Here is a 22,803-nt window from a genome sequence, read left to right on the forward strand (position 1 = left end):
ATATTTTATGCTGAAACCTGATCTCAGACAAACTTATTCCTTGTACATAATATGTTCAGAATTTCATTTAAAACTATGTATTAAATATCTGTATTTATAGATTTTTTATTTTGAGCAAACCTGACATCTTCGTTAATAATGAGGTAACTTACTTGGCCATTGCCTGCATTGCATTGCTTTGGCCCAGGCCTGGCACTAAAGTCCGTGAAGCCTTGGAACGCGTATATTATGAGTTAAGTCTATCACAAGTTGGAAGCATAGGCCATTTAAGAGATAATTTCATAGTGCATAATGGAATGTGGGCATAATTATTTTTGGAACCATAACGTTGGTAAAAAACAATAAATCATACTCAAAGTTAAAATGCAGATTGTACATGCACTCCCATCGCCAATATGAAGTTCCACTGCAGTGCAATGTTGTGCAAATAGTACTGCATTGCAACAGAGACTAGGTTTATCCCACTATGGATGGCTATGTGAGTTTGGCTAACTTGCTAGGAGACTCATTCTGAGTGTGCCCTAACCCTAATGAGGCTTGTAATAGTAGTTAACGGCGCCACAAGGATCTCAGGATCCACAGTAGTTTGTCAAATGATCAGTTCAAAAACACCACTTCCCACAGGTTATTCTCTAAATTCCCATATTATGCCCCCTGTCGATACTGGTGCTTTTGGGGATGTGGCCTCTTGCCATCTCTCATTCACTGATAGTACAATGCAGTCTTTTAAGTAGTGGCTTAGATCTATGGTTCCGTGAACGAATGAGACACCTTCTTCCCGTCATTTCTAACCTTAACAACTTTAATGTGTTTTTTTCATTGAATACAATACATGTTTGTTGCTGCGCTGGAAATATTTTTTTATTGACTTAAAAATGTATGAAAATAATTCTCATCCAAACTTTGTTTGTGTTTTTCCCCACTTCCGTTTGACACACCCTTCTATTTCTCTGAAATACTGAATAATTCTATCTCTATCTGTGAACATGAACACAACCTAAACCTTCACACTACCGTTATTCCTCAAACCAAATCTTAACCTCATATCTAAACCCACAAAATGAATCACTGTATCTCCCTCTACGTTTAACTTTTAATCCCTATTCCCAATCACCCTATCACAACTACATTAACCCAATGTCACCAACTATACTTCCCTCTCCAAATACTTAACTTTTAATTCCAAATCCCAATCCACCAACCACAACTGTATTACTCCATAACAACCACTATACCCCCCTCCAAACACCTAACTTCTAATTCCAACTCCCAAACATAAACCCACTACCCAAACCTATCAATTCTCAATACAATCTTCTCTCTCTGTCTCAAATTTCCCCTCCTGATCTGACGCACCTTCTTGTTCTCCCTGTACTCTTTCCTGCATCTTTCCTACCCTAGGCTACAGATGTAGACACCGGATTATTTGGGGAGATTTTCTTCACAGTTGAGCGTGTGGATTTCATATATTCGTCTGGTGGCATCCTACCGCTCTCCATCGTATTCAAGGTGGTGACGACCATGGAGAACGCAATCTATACTGGCAGCATCAGGTTAGTGTGAATGTCAATACCAATATGGAGTCAGTGTCAGCCCAAGGCCAGGAGCCCAAAATCAGACCAATGTGCGTGATGCTTTCAACTGTGGGCCAATGTCAGACCAAGGTTATTGTACTCAGAGGCCAGTCAGTGTGCTCAATCAAGAGCAAATACCTAATGAGGCTACACCCCCAGATGGAAATTGCTCCAAAAGCATTGGAGACTGCTGTCCTTTGATCCCACAAAGAGAGCACTCCAATGAGAGACCAAACATTAAATGAGTACTGGAACTAAAATCCCTCATTGTTGGAAGGGGATACGGCCCGTAAACAACCAGTGAGAAATGACTAATGCACGTGAAATACTTCTTGCATCCATCGAGGTCCCTATGAGAGGTGGGGTGACCATATGATGTCTTTACTCTTGCACCACATTCTAAATCATTTGAGCACTGAGGTCAACTGATGGGTGGGCTTCAAACTCACTTTTTGCTACAGAAGCCGGTGTCTCACAAGCTAAAAATTGAAGACACTAATGCAAATATTTTAGAGCATCCATTTTCAGATTAATGGAAATTGATAAAAACCTACATAGTGAACAAAAAATTAGGAATATATCACAAAAAAATAGAAAAAAGTCTACTCTCACTTTTGTTGCATGCCATTGCAGAGTGCTCATTTGAATTATAAAGATTGTTACTTACTGATCAAGCCCACTTGCTGCCCTCACCTCCTCTCACCCCTTTCGCCTTCTAAATACCAAATAACTGACTGACTCCCATTCTTTTTGTCACCAATTCCATTTGCATGTTACAATCTGCTCTTTACTCCAGCCATTCTAGCGCCACATACGCACAATGTCCACTTTCCTCTTTCTCTCACTGTCCATTCCTACACCCCATATCCCCTATTACACTTAATCCAATCTTTCAATTAATTCTCCATCTCACTGTTTATTAAATCAAATGAAAAATTACAAATTGCCATTTATCTGCAAAGTTAACAAAAATATGATGCTTTGGGAATCACAGTTGTTTTTTAAAATTAGGTACACTGGGCCTGATTCACAAATGTATGTGAGGACCTGAGTTAGAGTTTGGTGTAGAGGGTCGATGGCAGACACTACTCCGCCACCCCCACTGACATACATCACTGATGGCCCCAAAGAGTAAGGGCAGTCAGAGGTTTTTGTCATTTGTTCATCCACCATATTTAGAGTGAGCAAACAAATGGTAGAACCTGGCAGTAAGGTGTTGTGAAAACTGCAAAATGACTCCCATGCCATGGGACAAAACTCCCATGGCGAGGGTGTCATTACTTTCTTTTTGCAATTACAAACCCCTGCTTTGGGATTTTGTTTTTTGAAAACAAACAAAAACATTAAAAGAATGCTGTACAGCTCCATCATGTTGAATGAGTTGTCTGTCAAACTTTCAATGCATTGACTAGAACCTCCGTAATGGTGGTTCCTGCAAATGCAAGAGATGTCCCCTGGGCCGGCGGACATGTTTATATTTATGTTTATGTTTATATTATGTTTATAAAGTTTTTTTGCTACCCACGAGCCAGGCACTTTTTAAACCCCACTCACTATTTAAACCCCACCACAGCACTCACTTATAAATTCCCTCACTAACACCGCACATAGTCAAATTAGTGCTCCCACGCAACCGTCGGTCGCAGCACGCCGCATCCCGTAGAGGGATGCGAGGACCCCGATGATGAAGCATGACACCAAGGGGCCTGTTGGTGTGTGAGGGGTACCCAGAAACAACTAGTGTGTTCCCACCCACAGTAGGGACACCTCCTACCCACTTCCTAATGGATTCCTCTTGTTAATGTGTATTTAGATATGTGCATTTCTTTATACAACATTTATACTCCTTATGGTTCACAAATATATAGATATTCTTTAGGCCCGGCAAACAAATGTGTACATTACTTATGATAAAAAGAATTAAAATATATATATATATATATATATGTATGAATGTGTGTATATATATATATATATATTCACTGAAAAAACCATAGGTTATAGACCATATATAGTTAGGAATTAGCATTTACAAAACCTTGAAAATTCACTGAAAAAAACATAGCTTATAGACCATATATAGTTAGGGATTAGCATTTACAAAACCTTATGTTACTCGCACAAAACCATTGAAATTCGCATATATAGTTAGTTGCAATAACTATATATCGCGCACCCGCAATCCACTGCTGATGATGTCACATATTACATCATTCATGACATGGGCAGTGACATCACTGATGACATCACTGATGACATCTCAAGTGACATCACTGATGACATCACTGAAGACATCTCAAATGACATCACTGATGACATCTCATTTGACATTACTCATCACATCACTGATGATATCATTCATGTGATAATACGATGAACCTCTTCAGATTCTAATATAACCTTAGATACAATTAGTGTAAACAGACACTCACAGACTGTCACTCATCCATGGAGTTACTCACACACCTAGTCAGTCATGCAAAAAATCAATCACACCTCCATTTCCTCAACTATACAGTTATACACACCTTACTTATTCAAACATATACTAACACATATTTACTCTCTTATACAATCCCTGATACAAGTTTACAATGATCCATACAGCCACTCACACATTCACTGGCTCTTATGCACAGATTTTTTATATATGTCAACTCTCACATGTACTGTGTTTTACATATGTACTTACTTTGACATGTAGCACTGAGATATCCATTCACTCACCAATACACTCATGCACACAGTCAACCGCCCATACAGCTGTTTCCACATGCACTTTTGAACCCATACATCTAGTGAATCAACTGCTCACACATCTATGCACAGAGTCATACACCTCCCAGCCACCCGCACACACACTCAGTCTCCCATACAAATACTTGGGCAACCAATCAATAACCCATATAGTTACTCATATAGCTACTGATCAACACATGCAGCAGTTTACAGAACAACAGACATAATGATGTACAAATTAAGATAGTTTAGTCACTAACCCATGCACTCAGTGAGACACATTTAATCACTCACTCATACAGTCAGTCATGCACCTACTAAATCCTTCATCCAGACACTTATACATCCACTCATTCTTCAATATGTAAGACATATTTTAACTTTACAGAAACATCTAGTCACTGGATGATGTCATCAGTGATGTCATCAGTGATGTCACTGCCCATGTCATGAATGATGTAATATGTGACATCATCAGCAGTGGATTGCGGGTGCGCGATATATAGTTATTGCAACTAACTATATATGCGAATTTCAATGGTTTTGTGCGAGTAACATAAGGTTTTGTAAATGCTAATCCCTAACTATATATGGTCTATAACCTATGGTTTTTTCAGTGAATTTTCAAGGTTTTGTAAATGCTAATTCCTAACTATATATGGTCTATAACCTATGGTTTTTTCAGTGAATTTCAATGGTTTTTTAATAGCAAATATCAAAAGCTTTAAAATGTCAAGTACCTGATAGGTAAAAACATTTTCGTGTTTATGCGCGCTGATGTGCTTTGAACGCTGCCCCCCCCCCTCTTTTCTCTTAGGAGTACTCTCTCTTTGCAGATAGTGAAGGGTAGTTAACGCAGGCCTTTGCCCCCGTTGTAATCCGTCGTGCCTGCTTCTCTCTCCATTTGATTGATTGTTATCCAAGCATTTACTGTTTTAGAATTGATTCTCTATTTACAAACAAGCACAGACTCGCAATACTCTGTTTAGTCTTTGCAGATAGTGAAAAATCGTTTAAAAAAACAAAAGGAATCGAGCAAAATCAGTAGGCCACTAATGGGATCTCTTTTTGACCTCGCTAAAATAAAAACATTAAGAACAACCCCTCATGAGAAATACGAAACTAGTGAGATGAACTGAGCTCCACACCATGATGGCTGCAAGACAGCTCGGCTCCGCCACCCACCCCACCCAAAATAACGACAAACCCTATGCAAATATTATAAATATATACAACACACCAGCAAAGTAACAGGGTAAAACATTTTATTAAATAACTATTTACATAACTATTTTATACTTTTTATTGCCCGATCCGGCTAGCTCAATCGATCGAGCATGAGACTCATGCACTCTGATCTCCTTGGCCTCAGTCAAGCATCAATAGTAAGATTTTCATACATGAGTGTACGTTCATGGTTTTGGTCCCTGAGTTGCTTCGATGTCACTGCCTTGCACAAATGGCATAAGTCCTGGATGTTGGGGCCATAGTTCAGAGTTCTGAGCAGCGCTTGTAACACTGTCTGAAGCTTATTTGCACCTGCTGCAGCTTCACTATTCTCAAAGTAAGTGGAGGCCGTTTGTGGACCTGACTGCATTTGAAAACAATGTGATGCGGTGCCTCTCTAAACCGCTTGACGGAGGCCCCCGAGGGGCGGTGTGATGGCGCGGACTCGGAGGGGGCGCTTGCCTCCGACCCCCTCCCCAAGTCTTGTTGCCCTGGTGTGGCCTGAGATCGCCCCCGACATAAGCGGCCGGCTCCCGGGGTCAAGCGGAACTTTTTGCCTTTTGGTGACTCTTCCATTCTGGACCTTGTCCCACAATCCGTTCGACCTGAAGACACGTCCTGCGGTGCCCTAGCCCGACCGTCACATATTCCTGCGCCAGGAAACGGCGTGGGATGCACTAGAAGGGAGAGGCAGCGCGAACGAGCCTCCCCCACCTCCCCAGGTGGAGGTTTTTCAGGTACACCCCAGCGCTTTACGCAACCAGCTGAGTTGCGCCCGCTCTTGCGGCTACAGCGTCTCGCCCACCATCCACTTGAATTGCGCCCACTATTGCAGTGCAGCGATAGGCGGCTGCCACAGGACTCTCAAAATGGCGGCCGGCTCTTCGGATTTAGGCCTGGCCCACTAAAATGGCCCTGGGACACCTTGGAACTCGGACGCTTGACTGCTAGGGCATGGACCCCATTCCCAAAAGCGTCACCTCAGCCTTGAAGATTCTACAAAAGTCACCGGGGCCCCCGACTCCCGCAGACTTCCGGTGGGGAGCGGCTGTCATGATTGCTTGCGGAATGGCCATGATGGAGCTACGAGATGGTGGTGCTCTCATGCGGACGCCAGCTTCAGTCTGAAACATCCAGAAACACTGTAGACTATCAATTCGATGAGCTCCTGTGGAGCCCCAACGTGACCCGGTAGGGAAGAACTTGCCCTCCCCTTTTTTGAGTGATGGTTCTTGTTGCCTGTCATCTAACAGAACCTTTTTGGATTGCCGAGTGAGAAAAAAAAAGGTGGGGCTTTCATCGTTTGGGAAAAAAAAATGTTTTAATCCAATGAAAAGTGTTATTTTAAGGTCATATGATCAAGCCTTCCATCATTAGGAAACCAAAAGTAAAATGAACCAATGAAAAGTTTTATAAACAAGTCACATGACCTGTTATGCGGCTTTGGGCTATAAAAAGCCAAAAAAATCCGTTGGCCCGTGAGGCGGCGTCAGTAGCGGACCGATGTGCGAATAGGCCGAAGGCAGCACAACGCGCCGAGATCCGGATGGCACCGAGGTGGTGTCCAGCAAGTTGCCGCACTGGTGTGGCCATCCTACAATGCTGCGCTGAATGTCGCCGTGGGGTGCCCTGTTGGCCTGTGAGGTGGCGTCAGTAAGTGGGGGCTGTGTGAGGATCTGACTGCATTGGAAAGCAATGTGATGCGGTGCCTCGCCCCCAAGATGGAGGCTCCTAGGCTGCAGTGGGGCGCCCCTTGGTGTTTCACTCGCTATCCAGCTGAGTTGCGTCCGCGCCCCACGCCGTTTTTCGGAGCAGCATTGTAGGATACCAAAAACCAGTGCGGCACCCAGGTGACATCACCTGGGTGCCGTCCAGAACTCAGCACGTTGTGCTGCCATGGGACTATTCGCACAAAAGACAGCTACAGACCATTGTTGCTTCTTTTTTCAAATTTTTTTTTAAATGTGTTTACTGTTTTTGTTGCGTTGTATATATTTATAAGTTATTAAAGTTTTATAATCCTACTACTTTGTTGGAGTGCTATATATTTTTAATGTGACACATAATTGTAAAAACTTTGATGTACAAAGAGGCATCCCTGGAATCTTCCGCTTCAGGCTCGGTCCCACACACCCTCACAGTGAGAATCCCCTCCCCAATCACAATACAGGATGGTTATCAGATAGTAGGAACGCGTGTGGTGTGACGGATCTCATGGGGTGGGGGCCTTGATCTACTGTAACTCCTTTGAAGAGGGGTGATTCTTTAAAATTGGGGCCATAAACTACATCCACACGGCTAGGTGATAGCCTGGGACCGGCCTGGACAATCAGACACAGAGGAAGAGGAATGTCAGAGGGTGCGCTAGTGAATAGAGTGAAAGGGTGGTGTCGGGCGGGCACAGGGTGTGATTCTCAGGGAAGAACAGCGCAGATGGAGGGATGTTTATGGCCCATGCATAAGAGAGAGAGCTGGGTGACCAGTGCGTGGGGGAGATGCTTGCGAGGGTGGGGAGCCATGCTGAGGATCGGCGACGTGCAGAGAGTGGGTCTGGTCAAGGCATCTAAAATGGCTGCCGTGCACGACAAAATTGTGGCATTGGAAAAAAGGCAAGATGGCGCAGACAATGTTTATCAATACGGATTAATTTATAACAATTATTTTTAACAAAATATTTACTCGCAGTGACAAAATGGCGGTCAACACTTCCTGATTTTCCTTCGAATTGAACGTTAACAGACGTCACGCAGCAAAAAAAAAAAAAAACGCTCACGCGCAGCCGCTGGAAGACATGTATCAACATATATGAGCCTCCTCAGCCACCCTCAGAAAACATAAAGGGACAGGATACGTCTCCCGTACCCCCTTATACCCTGTAATTTAATTAAAACGAAATACAAAATGGCAAATTCCCGTTTCGCTACCTGTTCGTGACCCGGGAAGCGCTTCTACCGTGAAAAAAAAAAAAAATGTTTTTTCCCCACGGGACCCTTTATTAACCCCAACATCATTCCTAGGGGGTCAAGAGGGGTCTACCTTGCCCCCTTTCATTAAATTCCCCCTTCGTTTTTCTCCTCCTCTTTTCTCTCGATCCTACCGAGAGACAAGATGGCGGCCGCTCCGGACTGTTTAGAATGTTGACAGACACCGGAGAGCCAATCAGCTTCGCTTCGCAAAGCTCCGTGACGCGAAAAGTACGCGAACCGGAGCGCTACCCGGGACGCTGTCACAGATATATAAATTTTTTAAAACGTTAATTTCTCAAAATCCACTGGAGTACATATATTGAGACCCAGCAAAGGCACATCGGGCTACCAGTCCCTACAATTTTGCCAAGTTTCGTGCAAATCCATTCAGCCGTTCGAGCTAAAAGTGAGGCCAAACGCCCTATGGAAAACTCAATGTTAAAAACGCGTTTTGGGACCCCCCTTTTTTCTCGGCCCCCCCTTGACGAAACCCCCCCAAATTTTCAGGGGCTGCTCAGAAACAATATGTGCCATTGTCCTGAAATTTTCAGCCGATTCCGTCCACAAACGCCAAAGTTATTAGACATAGAATTTTCAAAAGTTACATAGAGAAAAAATCCTAACTATATATACCTACTGGCGACCGCCAGTAGGTAATATCTATACATACATACATATATACACACACAAATATATATTTATACATTAATTTATGCTTATCATGTATATTGGTCACTGCATAATTTTCATATAAGTTATTTGATTAGATGCTTAAGGATATATGCTTATTTATTTATCTACCATTATATGCAAATATGATCTCATCAATTGCATCTATAAGTGCTTCACTACTGAAATATTGAGGGAAATAAAACTGATAAAACACACAAATAAATTAGCTTTTATGTGCAGCAACACCTGAAAGTCTGAATTTCTTACTATCTAGCCATACTGTCCACAAATGAAAATTTGTGTAATACAATTTTATATCTCTTCATTGTTGTCCTTTATACATGCATAGCCTTTCTATATATTAGTTATTTATATATTATTTTATTGCTTTACTCCCACTGTAGAAAAAAGACCTTCAACTCCCTCCAATGCACTACTCTAATCCTATACCTCTCTCAATATATCCTCCTCCACTCTCTGGCTCATTTCAAACCTCATTCTACTACCAAGAACTCCCTAAGATGCTTTCTTGACTCTTGCCTCCTCTATCCTCCTTGACTCACCCCAAACCTCATTTTACTACTATGATCTCCAAAATACCACTTCCTAGACTCTTCCCTCCTTTATCCCTCCTTTGACTCATCCCAAACCTAATTTTACTACTATGATCCACCATATAACCATTTCTAGACTTTTCCGGCCACATGCATCATTGTTGCCGTTTGCGATTTCTTAATTGCGAAAATTAAGGAATCGCAATTAAGAAATCGCAAAAGGCTATGCATCAAGAAATCGCAATTTTTTTTGCGATTTCTAAAAATTCCTTAATTGCGATTCACAATTTGCGAATCGCAATTAAGGAATCCCTTCCCATTGATTCCTATGGGCAATCAATGGGAAGTCATTCTCAATTTGCGATTAGCAATTTGCGAATCGCAAATTGAAAATGCAATTTCAAGGGTGCAGGGGGGGGAAATATAACTTTAAGTGCATTTTTCACACACACATGCCCCAAAGGCATGTGTGTGTGTAAAATGAAACTTTCAAAAATGCACTTTTGTGCATTTTTGAAAGTTTTCGCAAATTACCATGAAGATCAACTTCATGGTAATTTACCTCCCCCTATTTGGGAATTCGCGAATTTAAAATGTTCATGCATTGCATTTAAGAAATCTCAAATTGCGATTTCTTTAATGCAATCCCAATTTTAGAAATTGCAACATGACTGCGATTTCTAAAATTGTGAAAAACATGATGCATCCCAATTTTGTCAATTGCATTCGCAAACGGCCGAAAATTGCGATTCGCACCGTTTGCGAATGCAATTGACAATGATGCATGTGCCCGTTCCCTCCTTGACCCTCCTCAAACGTTATTTTACTATTATGATTGCCCATATAACCCTTTCTAGACTCTTCCCCATCCCTCCTTTATTCTATTCAATCAAACGAACAGACTCACATTTCCACCGCTCAAATTAACTATTCATTAACTATTTATATTTCCCTATACCAATCCACCACTCAATATTTTAGGTTCTGGAGTAGCCTTCCACTCGCCAAAAAGAGCTTCAGTGCCTTGTCAGAGGAAGTAAGTACTATATAAATACAATTTCAATACAATCCAATAGGTAAAACTATTTTTTTTATTTAACTCGAAAATAAATATTAAAAATATTTGTATATTAAATAAGATTGTAAATTCATTTTTCTATGAAACCAACCTTGACACCACCGAAAAATGGATGTCTATTATTATTCTGAAAATCCAAGCCTTCTATTATTGAGTTCATACTTATTTAGGGAAGGCCCCTCCAATATCACATCCTAGTAAGACTTCCAGACATTAACCTCTGAGGAGCACCTTTTTACCAACGGTGCTGAATCTAATGACTTCTACACAAAGATTCCTTTCTGACTTTTAACCAGATAATTTTTATTGAATTTCACAAACCTATTGCACAATTTCCACCATATAGCTACTATTTACTTACAGCAAGTTGATCGTAGAATGCTTATTTGCGTAGAATATTCCTAATCTTCTCTAACATGCTACAATTTTGTCACCAAGTCATAAGCATTATATCAGAAAAAATAAACACATCAGCCTAGAGTGTAGAACCGTCGTAGTCTGTTCCTTAATTACTAGGCATGGCAATGAAGCCATGCAGTTAGTCTGTGGTCAGGCTCATTTGAAGGAAGTAGTTTTCTATTACCATCTCCTTCCTCCACTACCTCACAATTCACCATATTTGTATGCTAAGAATGGTAATGCAATGATCAGCTTTGGTTTGGCAATGTAATTAGGGTTGGCGCATCACCAATGGGACACTCGCCATGTCGTATGGTACTGAACATCCTAATATTTTTTTCATATTATCTATACCTTCTCTCCAAAATGGTTTCATTTATGGGCAATCCCTCCATTTGTGTTTGAGATCCCCTCCCATACCACATTCTCTCCAGCATTGATCACTAGCGGACGGGTATATCTTGTGAACCTAAAGTGGGAAACAGTACCAGTCTAGAAACACTGTTCAGTGGGCTTCTCTCCCCAGTGTGCTCTTAGTGTTCCTTTTCATATCTTTCCTCCTTTTGTTTCTCATTAAATTCAAAGCCCAGCATGTTGGCCCAGTGTTTGTGTTGGCTTCATTGTTTGTTGTAGAATCTTATATATGGCAGAAATAAGACCCTTCTACCTTCAGCATTTCATCCCTATTTCTCATGGAGAGCAGGTCTCCGCATGCTGCATGTTTAAGCTCTGGGTGTAGTACCAAGTATCTAAATTGGGTATAATGGGTACCTTTCCATTTCATCCAAGTGAGAGGCATTTTTACATACCTCAAATGTTAGAAGTTCCCCATTTTTGCTCAGAGTAGCACTAATTAAGCAATTGCTATGTCTCCACTTGAAGGACTGGGTTTTTCTAAGACCCAGCGGTGCCAGGGACAACACCTGAAACCTTCGTGGGTTACCTGTTCCGGCGTACGATTGACAGAGACACAGGACACTTCCTTCGGCGTCAAAGATTCAAGGTTTATTTACTGCAGGGAACACAGAAGTCACAAGAAGTACATAGCATGTAGGTTCAAGGAGACTGCTTCAAATTGTATCTGTAGATCGGTCCTTTTATAGAGGAAGAGTCAGAAACAGGTGTAGAGGAAGACAAAGATAGTCAATCAGATTGAAAAGAGTGTAAGGGGGTGATATCGTAAACACGATTGCAGAATCAAAGGAGACGCGCCTAATGAATGCACGGCTGCAACAATAGACCGGCACGGCAAGTTGAGCCTCGAGCGGGGCCATCTGCCTTTGTAGTGTCATCCCCCTCATCATAAAGACACCCTCAAAGGAACACATGTCTTCCGCAAGAGTTTGGGAATCCCAGGGTCACGAAGCGGACAGTGTCCGTTCGCTGGCTACTTGAGGGCAAGAAACAAAATGGATGCCGTATCTAAAATGGAACCCGTGGGTTCAGATGAGGAAACCCACGAAAAAACAGACGAACGGTTTAGGTTAGCATAGCGAAAACGCGTACACCCACTAAACTCGTCATTTGCGGTTCATAGATACCAAACTCGTCCATGTTCGAACGAGTCGAAAACACCACTTACATTTGTCACAGAACCTCACACTGTTGAACGGTCCTTGCACCATAACTTCAGAAAAAAGGGTCACTTTGTATCGGGTTATGTGGCAAAATAAGTTCCCAAATAACTCTGCCCATCACTGGCCTGTCCATATGAAGACATATCGTGTCCATTTCCCTCAGGTAGCAACTTTCAATAGTTTGAAGTTAAGGTGCTCGACAGACTGGTTGAGACATGCCCCCATCTCCCTACAAAGGCAAAGCACCCTATATGCTAATCTAGTCGTTTTCTTTTGCCGGACACATTTCATGATTATATGTACAACTGTACAAGAAGATTGTGTATTTTAATCAGAAGCCCATGAAAAAGCTACAGTATGTTTGGCAGGACATTCATTTTAATTACTTTACTCTCCCAAACCATGACATGCAGAGAGGTGAACATCTTCGAAAAATCTGCTTAAGTGTTGGAAATAGGGTTGGTAAATTGGATATATAGAGGTCTTCTGGGTTATGTGCAATTTGCACCCCTAAATATTTAATTGATTTCCACGCCCATTTAAGTGGTAATCTGACTGCCCGCTCTGCAGCGTGGTCGGTGTGTTAAAGAAGAGGATGCATCACCTGGATGGGAACATTTTAGGGCAAGTGCTTAATTTGACGCAGTGGTTGCAGATAGGGGCCACTTTCACCCATTTTTGGGAACCTGCAATTATTTTTCATCAAAAGGCTTCTATATAGAGCAAGAAAGAGTAAAAACCAATAGAGGGAAAAAAGGAGGAAGGGAAAGACGGAAAAACAGGGACAAAGGGAAGGAGGCATGAAAAAGAACCAGCAAGAGTGAGGCAAAGAGGCAGGGAGTGCCTGGTGGTTAATTAAAGAGGCATACGCTAAAGTCACGAGTAGGCAACCTTGGTATTCCGCACCCCTCAACATTCAGCACCATTGGTTGAAGATTCTGAGCGAAACTATGGGCCCTGGAACTTATTGTTTTACAAATTAAGCACTGAATCCACAGTTCTCGCTGGGAGTCTGAGTTAAGGGGATCCCCTGCCCCAGAGCCTAGAAGGACCAGGCTATCTATTATCAGGAAATAACCGAAGCAGTCAACACCTTGACCGCTATCCGCGTGGCAAGGCAAAGAGTTTGTTTGATATTGTGTTGGCAGACGAAATCAGGGACAAACAACTTATGCTACTTAGATATTTTAAGATCAAGGGCCCTCTTTGAGTTTGGTAGTTTTTTTGTGTTTTATGTTCACTGCATTCTATATTTGATTCTAATTTTGCATCATTTAATTACGTGTGTATGTTAGTTATTTTTTGCCAGCCAGCTGGACCTTGTTTTTGACCTGTCGACAGAAGAAGGGTAAGCAAGGCACTTTCTCTCTTCGCATTCAACTCTTGTTTTATTCTCTTCTAGTTTCTACATTTTCCCAATTGCATCTGTTATATGGCATCTCCATTCTTGTGAGGAAAAAATGAAATGAGATATACATGGGTTTGTCCATGACCGTTTCTATGTTGGGCAGCTTTTGTCCCTGAGGCTATTCAGCATGTAGTCAATCAAGACTTTCCCAAATCCTTAGATGTAGGTAGGAGAAGCAACTATTCTCATTTCTCTCCTTCTCTAGTTTCTTTTTGTCCCCTTTTCATGCTCTTGCGTCTGTTTATATTCCTTTCACTATTCCCTTTTCTAATATTTTTGCTCTCTATCAATTTCTTGCAGATTGGTGTCACTACAACGCATGCTTTTACATCGCATGCCTTTACAACGCGGTTTTTACCATGCAGTCCATTACAACGCATAATGCTTTTAGGCGCTGGATAGTGAATTATTTATTTACTATTCCAACTCCAGTCCCCGTGGATAGCAGGGAAGGTGTTGGATAGTAAATTAAATATATTCCCTATCCTAGAGCGCCCCCAAGCGCAATGCGTTATAATGGTATGCGTTGTAATGGTTGCGATGTAATGGTAGTGCGTTGTAAAAAATGCGTTGTAAGTGATGTTCCCCATTTCTTGCTTTCTTCCACTTTCTTGTTGCTAGTTATTTCCACCCCCCCCCTCCTGCTCTTCTTGTCTTTAACCTCTCCGTCAAAGACGGAACATCCCTTTTCCATCATTTCCGTCTACATCCCCTTCTCTTGGCCAGTGATCACATATTTGCTGCATGCCTCCGCCTAATATGGCGGGGGTCTACTGAATACAGTGGAATAATTAGATGCTCTTTTTAAAGTTCCTTCCCCAAAACAAATGTGTTTCCCCAAATTATAGTAATGCTGCAAGAACTTGGGCCCAGCGATATATCCATTGTATTTCTTTATTTTGTTAAATAAATCTGTTTTATTGTAAACAAGGCATGATCAATGACAATATCGTGGTACATGTACATTTGAAATACAGTTACACTACAAAAGTTACTTAAGACCTAGCGGTCACAAAACAATACTTTCAGTCCCCATTTAGACATATTTAGGACCCATTTACAATATCTTCTCTTGATCTTGGAGGTTCACAAATTTCTCCTCTGTGAATGTTCCATTGACCCCAGACTTGCGTCCATTTATTCGGGCACCCCCTGGCTTCATATATGGATTTTTCCGTGACCATACCCCAGTCCATGCCTTTGCCCCAGTCCTCGATACCCAGTGGGCTCTGATCCCGCCACAATCTCGCAATATTGCGTTTTGCCACCATCAGTCCCAAGGTGACCGAAGTGCGCTCCCTGGGGTTTAAGTAGGTAGGGCTCCAGACGTTTAGGAGGGCCAATTTAATGTTACAGTCTATCTGCGGCTCCAACACTTCTTCCATAAGGTTTGCTACCGCCTCCCAATTTCTCTGGATAGTCATACATTTCCAGAGTGTATGAACAAAGGTTCCCTCCTTCCCACACCGCCTTACACAACAGCCATCAGAGCCAAATCCCATACAAATCAACACTGACCCAGACAGGTAGGATCCATGGAGAATGTGCAACTGCACCAGGCGCAGGCTGGAAGAAATGGCGACCTCTCGGGGGGAGGCCACCGCTGCCAACCATTCGTCATCATCTAATCCCGCTTCATCGTGGTCCCACTTACCCCTCAGGTGAGTCAGGGGACCTGCCATGTTGTTAACCAGTTTTTTGTAAATGAGTGATATGGCCTTCTCCAGCAAGTCGCCATCTAATACTCTATCAGTCAAGCGGGGAGGACTTGGGGAGTTCACTACCTGTAGGGAGAACCACCAGTAGGGCATGTCTAATTTGGAGATACCTGAAATATTCCGATTGTGCTAACTCGTATTCCTGCTGCAGCCAAGTAAAAGGGACCACCTCACCTGATTTCCACAAATCACCCACCTTGGATATACCAATAAGATCCCAGCGATCAAAACCCCTCGAACAAATCAACCTGCCCAATTACTCGCTATACCAGAGTGGTGTGGCCTGTGTTAGTTTCCCCTCCCATCCCAAACTTTTGGTGGCAGCCTTCCACACCTGCACCGCATGTCCAGTTTGGCCAGTCAGGGCGGTCTCAGAGACCGTATATAAAGGGCCCCTTCAAAGCTATTTCCCGGTAGGAGCCATCTGTCCATCTGGAAGGCTGGGTCGTCCTGTGGCCTATACATACATTGATTAATCGCCGCAAGGTGTGATGCCCAATAGTACTTCCGTATGTCTGGAAGTCTGATGCCTCCTTCGAACTAACCCAGCGTAAGCTTGTGTGTCGCGAAACGAGGTGGCTTACCCTCCCAAAGCAGGTCTCGTATGATACTGTTGATTTCCTTAAAATACGAGGGTGCAATAGAGTACGGAGTATTATGGAGAGCATAAACGAACCTGGGAAGGGACATCATTTTGGATAGAGCAGCACGCCCCAAGAGTGATAACGGAAGAAATTTCCAATGTAGGATATCAGCTTTAAGACGCATGAGAGGTGGCAGGAGATTGCGGATGTAAAATCTGGACGGATCTTTAGAGACCCAAATCCCCAAGTATTTGAAGCCGTCAACAGCTTCCACCAATTGATATCCCCGAGGGAGCGTAGGCCTCTTTCCATATGGGGTACATAACACTGATTTGTCCAGTTTATGGAATATCCAGCATATCTGCCAAACACATGGAATATGTCCGGAACCACATTGAGGGATGCAGCCTGGGACGCCAGATACAGTAAAATGTCGTCCGCATACAGCGATATGCGTTCTTCCCAGCCGGACGTCCACTTGAGGCCCAATATGGCGGGGTCATTGCGGACCCACCTTGCCAGAGGCTCAAGGGCCAGGGCAAAGAGAAGCCAAGGGGCATCCCTGCCTGGTGCCCCTACTAAGAGTGAAAACAGGAGATTTCCTGTTGTTAACATTTATCTGGGTGAGCTGTTGATGGTAGAGAAGTCGAACCCAGCTCGTAAGCTCGGACCCAAAACCCAACTTATTAAGGACAGCAAACATATAGGGCCACTCGATGGTGTCAAATGCTGATTCCCGCCATTGCGCACAGGAATTCACGGCGTACCCCTACCAGCTTCTCCATAGAGAGACCAGGCATTGACATGGGCATATTCGCCCACTGCTCCTGCAATTAAATATTATTTCCGTGAATGACTGCATAATTTTCCTCGTCACTTGGAACCTTGCATCTCAGCTATATGCCGAGTTAAGATGGTTTTCACTCGTCCTTCAACCTTTATGGAACTCACCATCTACCGTGCTGCCAGGAGGCTCTGCGTTTACATTCAGGCATTTTATTGCTCAGTCCTGATGATGATCTCACTATTTCTTGTGTATGGGATCGAAACGTCGTCGACCAACTTAATAGTGTCACGCTTAACCAATGTGTAAAAATAGGGTGTTCACTATTTTGGATAGCTTGCTCATTCTTTGATCCAATTAAGCTTCCATTTTCTTGTTTTGCCTGCAATTTTTCATGTGTAATGTTTTTCTGTTTCCTGTCTCTTGTACTGGATGCAGTATTGCGTCCCAATCTATTGTTGTTCTCTTATTTATGTTTAACTAAATCTATCCAATTTATTAAAATTTGCTGTCCAGCTGGACATTGCATAAATATAGCGCCTATCGTGGTCTATATTTCATTTGTCATTGTATAAATTGTTTTTCTAAGGACCATTGTTTCATGATATAATTGACACCCGGGGTCCTTAGTTACTCATCTGGTTCCCTTGTTTGTTTTATAACAGTCAAATGCGGAAGCAGCGTCATGGGAGACCATAACAGCTTCCTCTATAATTGGGTCAGCATGACACAGTACTCTGTGGAGCCTAGGTAAGTTGAGGGAGGTGTTCCTAGCGGGCATACATCCCGACTGGTCTGGGTGGACCAGACGGGTGATGACGCCGAGCAACTGGGAGGCAAGGATCTTCGTGAGGATTTTCGCTTCACAGTGGAGCAGCAAGAAGGGTCTGTAGGAGGAACATTTGGTACTCAGCTTGCCCACTTTATGGATAACTACGATATTAGCAAGCTGCTGATCCTCGGGCAGTATCTCTCCCTTCCTACTATCCCAAAACATTTTGGTGAGATAGAGTGCTATCTTACTAAGCATGGGCGAATTTTGCGAATCTGGCGTTCGCGAATTTGCGTATTTGCGAACTCGCAATCCGCAAAATTTGTGAATTCTCGCAAATTTGCAGATTTTTTGTTTTGTTTTCGCAAGGGTTTCTGCCAGTTCGCGAGGGTTTTGTACCAGTTCGCAATTGCGAACTTACTTGTCGGCTCGCAACGGTCGCGACTATGTTGTTTCTACGTCTGGTTCATCATCACAGGTTCACAGCACCCTCTGTTTCACCACTGCCACCCTGTTTCACCCATGCCACCCTCTGGTACATCAATGCCACCCTCTGGTTCATCACTGTAGATTATGGGGAGGAAAAGCAAGCACACCTGCCCTGCTTCAACTAACATGCATTAATTTGGGGTTGATTTATTAATGTGTCACTGTTTTAAAATTCCAGTCTGGCACCTGCTTCCTTATCTGTAATTTGCTTTCTGTTGTAGTGCAATTTTTTTTCCAGGACCTTTGTGGCCTACTTGTAGCTATTCTATGAGCCTGCTGTGAGGGTCAGAGCAGGGTCATAGAATTGTTGCAACTAGCAACTGAACTCTGGAGGGGCCCCAGTCAGGAAGCACTACAGAGAATGGTTACTAATGATGAGTTTGAACTTTTGCACCTGCTGAGTGCTTTCAGGTTTGCAAAACTCGTTTTTCTGCAGAACAGCAACTGTAATGCCCCAAACAAACATAGGCTACTGAACTCTGGAGGGGCCCCTCATGAAGTACTACAGGGAATGGTTACTAATGATGAGTGAACTTTTGCACCTGCTGAGTGCTTTCAGTTTTACAAAACTCGTTTTTCTGCAGAACAGCAACTGTAATGCCCCAAACAAAGTTACTTGTGAAAGTTAATTTCTAATCCAAAAGTGATCCAAAGAAAGTCAAAAGGCCTCAAATCCAAAAAGGTGCAGGCAAATGTCAACCTGAGGAGTTATTCTGATAAAAATCATCATTTTCAGAAGGTCTATGCTGCTTGCTAGTGGATTTCATGTGCAGAATTGCAAATTTTGTAATTTCGCGAGTGCGAGATTGTTGCTGCCCACCGCACCTACATGTTCGCAATTGCGAACTCTCGCGATGCATCGCCAAACTCCCGCAGGATCCAGCAGCAAGATCCAAAATGGCGCAGCACTCGCAAAATATCGAGAAAAACAACTCAGCAAACGCTGAATGACGGTAAGTGAACACCGCACGCCGCAATATTGTATCACCAAGAAAAAAAATCCGCTGCGTGCGAATTTGTGGACTTTCGGTAAATTCGCGAGAGTTCGCGGATTGCGAATTTACCGAAAATCCGCAAAATCCGCGAGCGGAACGGTTTTTCCACCCATGCTTATATCTTACCCACCGTGAGCTTAAAAAATTCAATGGGAAAGATGTTGGAGCCCGATGCCTTACCACAGCGCAAGTCCTGGATGGCTTTTTCGACCTCTGTGACTGTGATGTCTAGGTCAACGTTGGAGCGCTCCTCGTCAGTGAGCAAGGGCAAAGAGATATCCCACAAAAGCAAGGAATATGTGTGTGGAGTTTGAAACATATAGAGTGACTGGTAATATTGGCCACATGCGTCTGCTATGTCATGGGGCAGTGAGGCGGAAGTGAGAATCTGACTCTATTTCCACCACAACTCAACAGGCCTGATCTCTCCGATCTAGCCAGGCTAACAGTTTGCCAGCCTTGTCGCCGACATCATAGATTCTGCTGAGTGTGGCTCTATGGTGCGACTTGGCACCTTCAGCCACCAAGTCGGTATATTCCTTGATTTTAATGCGCAATCTCTGCCATACCTCAGCCAACTCGTCAAGTCGAAGGCTCTCCTCTAAATCTAGGATTTCTCCTTCTAAGCAAGTCATATCTGCACCCTTCTCCTTTCGCTGTCCTGAGATCTGGGCCAAAGCCACCTCGAATGACAGTCTTTTAGGCTTCCCATAGTTGTGTCCCAGAGTCTACCGACCCATCGTTCTCCTGGAAATACAGCTCTGTCTCACTTACATTCTTATCTCTGATGGGGGGGTCGTAAGATAGCAGGAGTTGATCAGGGCTACCTGGCCAACTGTGGGCTCCCACACCTTCAGGCGACACAGGATAGGTGAATGGTTGAAGATTCCCCTGGCTAGGTGCTGTATTTCCTTCACGCTATCAATTTGATGTGCGAGCGTCAATACATAGTCGATACGGGACATACTACAGGGAGCTCCTGATTAGAAATTGTACTGCTGTTCGGCCGGATGCAGACTCCTCCAGACTTCTACCAGGCCCATCGCCCCGAGAAAGCTGTGGATCCACGTTTGGGAGGGTGGCAAGGCCTTCTGGGGCCATCGGTCAAGAGAATCAGAGACAATGGAATTGAAATCGCCCCCAGTCAGTAATCTGCCAACCGGCAAGGCTAAGAGGAGGTCCCCAAGGTCTGGAAAGGCTTAGGTGTGTAATCCTGGCGGCACGTAGACAGAAAGGAGATTGATTATGTGCCCTTGCCACGTCCCAGAGGCAGCAACAAAACTACCCAGGGCATCGACACGAAGAAGATCAGTGGTAATGGGGAATGATTTCCGGACCATTATGCTCAATCCCCGGGAGCCAGAAACGAAAGCAGAATGTGCCACCAGTTGGAAACCCCATTGCGACATGGCCTTACAAGCATTCCCAAGCAAGTGCAACTCTTGTAAGAGGACTACATCAGGGAGTGTCTTTTAAAAAATTGGAGCAGTATACCCGCTTGATTTTGTCTCCCAGCCCGTTGACATTCCACGACAACAGCTTGAGCCCCTGTTCAATTGTTGTACCCATCGCGCCCCAGTTCATGGTTTTTCGGCTGCAAGGGGAGCTTCCCGTGGCCACCTTAAGAGGGGGACACATTAGTAGGCCACTTTATCTTCAGATACAGGAATACCAAAAGCATGCAACCAGCGATTGCCCTACCGTAGAACCAGTTATAGTTGTCACACCAAAAAACAATACACATTGAAACACCCCCCTCCCTTACTTCTCAAGAAAAAACCCTCTGTACAAAGCACAGAGTAGGATGCATGACGGAGAAATGCTGTGAACAGTATATTCACACCCCCAACACACGAATAACCGAACAATAGAGGAAAAAATCAAACAGAAGCCCCCCCACCCCCCAAAAAAAAGCCTCCAGCCCCATCCCTGCATGGCGGGCAAGAAACCACCCAGCCCCTCAAACTTGCAGAGTCCTTTCGCCCACCCTAGGAAACTTGTAGGAGCGTGTACCAACCCCACTCCCCATTATTATTATTATTATTGTGTCATTTATAAAGCGCGCAGCTACCCCAACGGGGTGTCCCAGCGCTGAAAGGAATGAGAAACAGTCCCTGTATACAGGAAATTACTGGCAAAATAGGAAAGTTTTGAAGGATTTACGGAATTCGCGTTCAGAGTTACTCCTACGCAGATCCAGAGGCAGTTTATTCCATCTTTGGGCGGCTCCCAGCTCCAAGTTTCTGCCCCCCCGCTCGAGCATTTTTGAATCTTGGAGTGGCCAACAGGAGTTTGGTGTTAGATCGAAGGGCTCTCGAGTTGCAGTAGGGCCGAAGAGTAGAACGTAGATGGGTAGATCCAAGGCCCTTAGTGGATCGATAGGCCAGTGTCAAGGCCTTGAACTCTATTCGTTTGCTCATGGGTAACCAGTGCAATTCCCTCAAATAGGGTGTGATATGCTGCCTACGAGTGAGGCCTCCAATTAATCGCGCGGCGGCATTTTGTACCAATTGAAGTTTCAGGCAGAGGCATTTGGTCAGACCCAAATACAATCCATTGGCATAATCGAGATGAGAAATGATGAGGCCATGAACAATGGTTTTTCTGTTAGCGCACTGGAGATAGTTTATTAATTTCTTTAGGGTTCTTATCTTAGAAAAACAGGCGGCTGAGACTGTATGGACCTGGTTTTCAAAGGAGAGTTTTTCGTCCCAAAGCACTCCTAGGTTTCTAACAGAATCCTTAGGAGTGGGGGCTTGGCTCAGATCTTCCGGCCACCATAGGTTCGAATTAAGTGGAGATGGCTGATTAAAAAAGAGCACCTCAGTTTTACCTGCATTTAATCGTAAAAAATTAAGGTCCATCCATTTAGCAATGTCTCTCAGACAGGTTTTGAGGGGTTCAAAGACATTGGGGGACAGTTCCTTAAATGTGAAAAGAAGCTGAATATCATCCACATAGGACGTCGTTTTAATTCCTGTGCAGGAGATCAATTCTGCCAGTGGGGAAAAGTAAACATTAAATAAAAGAGGGCTAAGAGAGGAGCCCTGGGGAACACCCCATTTCAATGGCCTAGGTGTAGAGGTGAATGGGGGGGTGTGGACCTGTTGTGACCGATTAGATAGGAATGCGCCGATCCACTTAAGGACCTTGACCTGAATTCCAATCTCCTTCAGTCTATTTAGCAGTAGAGAATGAGAGACGGTGTCGAATGCTGCTGATAAGTCCAGCAGCACCAACACCGCCCTCGATCCCTGATCTAGTGTC

At 43.6% G+C, this 22,803-nt stretch overlaps 1 protein-coding gene across 2 annotated transcripts in view; it reads left to right on the plus strand.

The window, feature by feature from the left end:
• CDHR2 (cadherin related family member 2) overlaps positions 1-22,803 on the plus strand; it is a 464,115-nt gene that overhangs the window by 377,734 nt on the left and 63,578 nt on the right. For both annotated transcript variants that reach the window (XM_086931759.1, XM_086931760.1), the window contains one exon: positions 1,402-1,553. In XM_086931759.1, the coding sequence (XP_086787885.1) occupies positions 1,402-1,553 (152 nt within the window). The remainder of the gene's footprint in view (positions 1-1,401; positions 1,554-22,803) is intronic.

The sequence above is a fragment of the Lissotriton vulgaris genome, chromosome 7, assembly GCF_964263255.1.
Source record: "Lissotriton vulgaris chromosome 7, aLisVul1.2, whole genome shotgun sequence".
Classification (NCBI taxonomy): Eukaryota; Metazoa; Chordata; class Amphibia; order Caudata; family Salamandridae; genus Lissotriton; species Lissotriton vulgaris.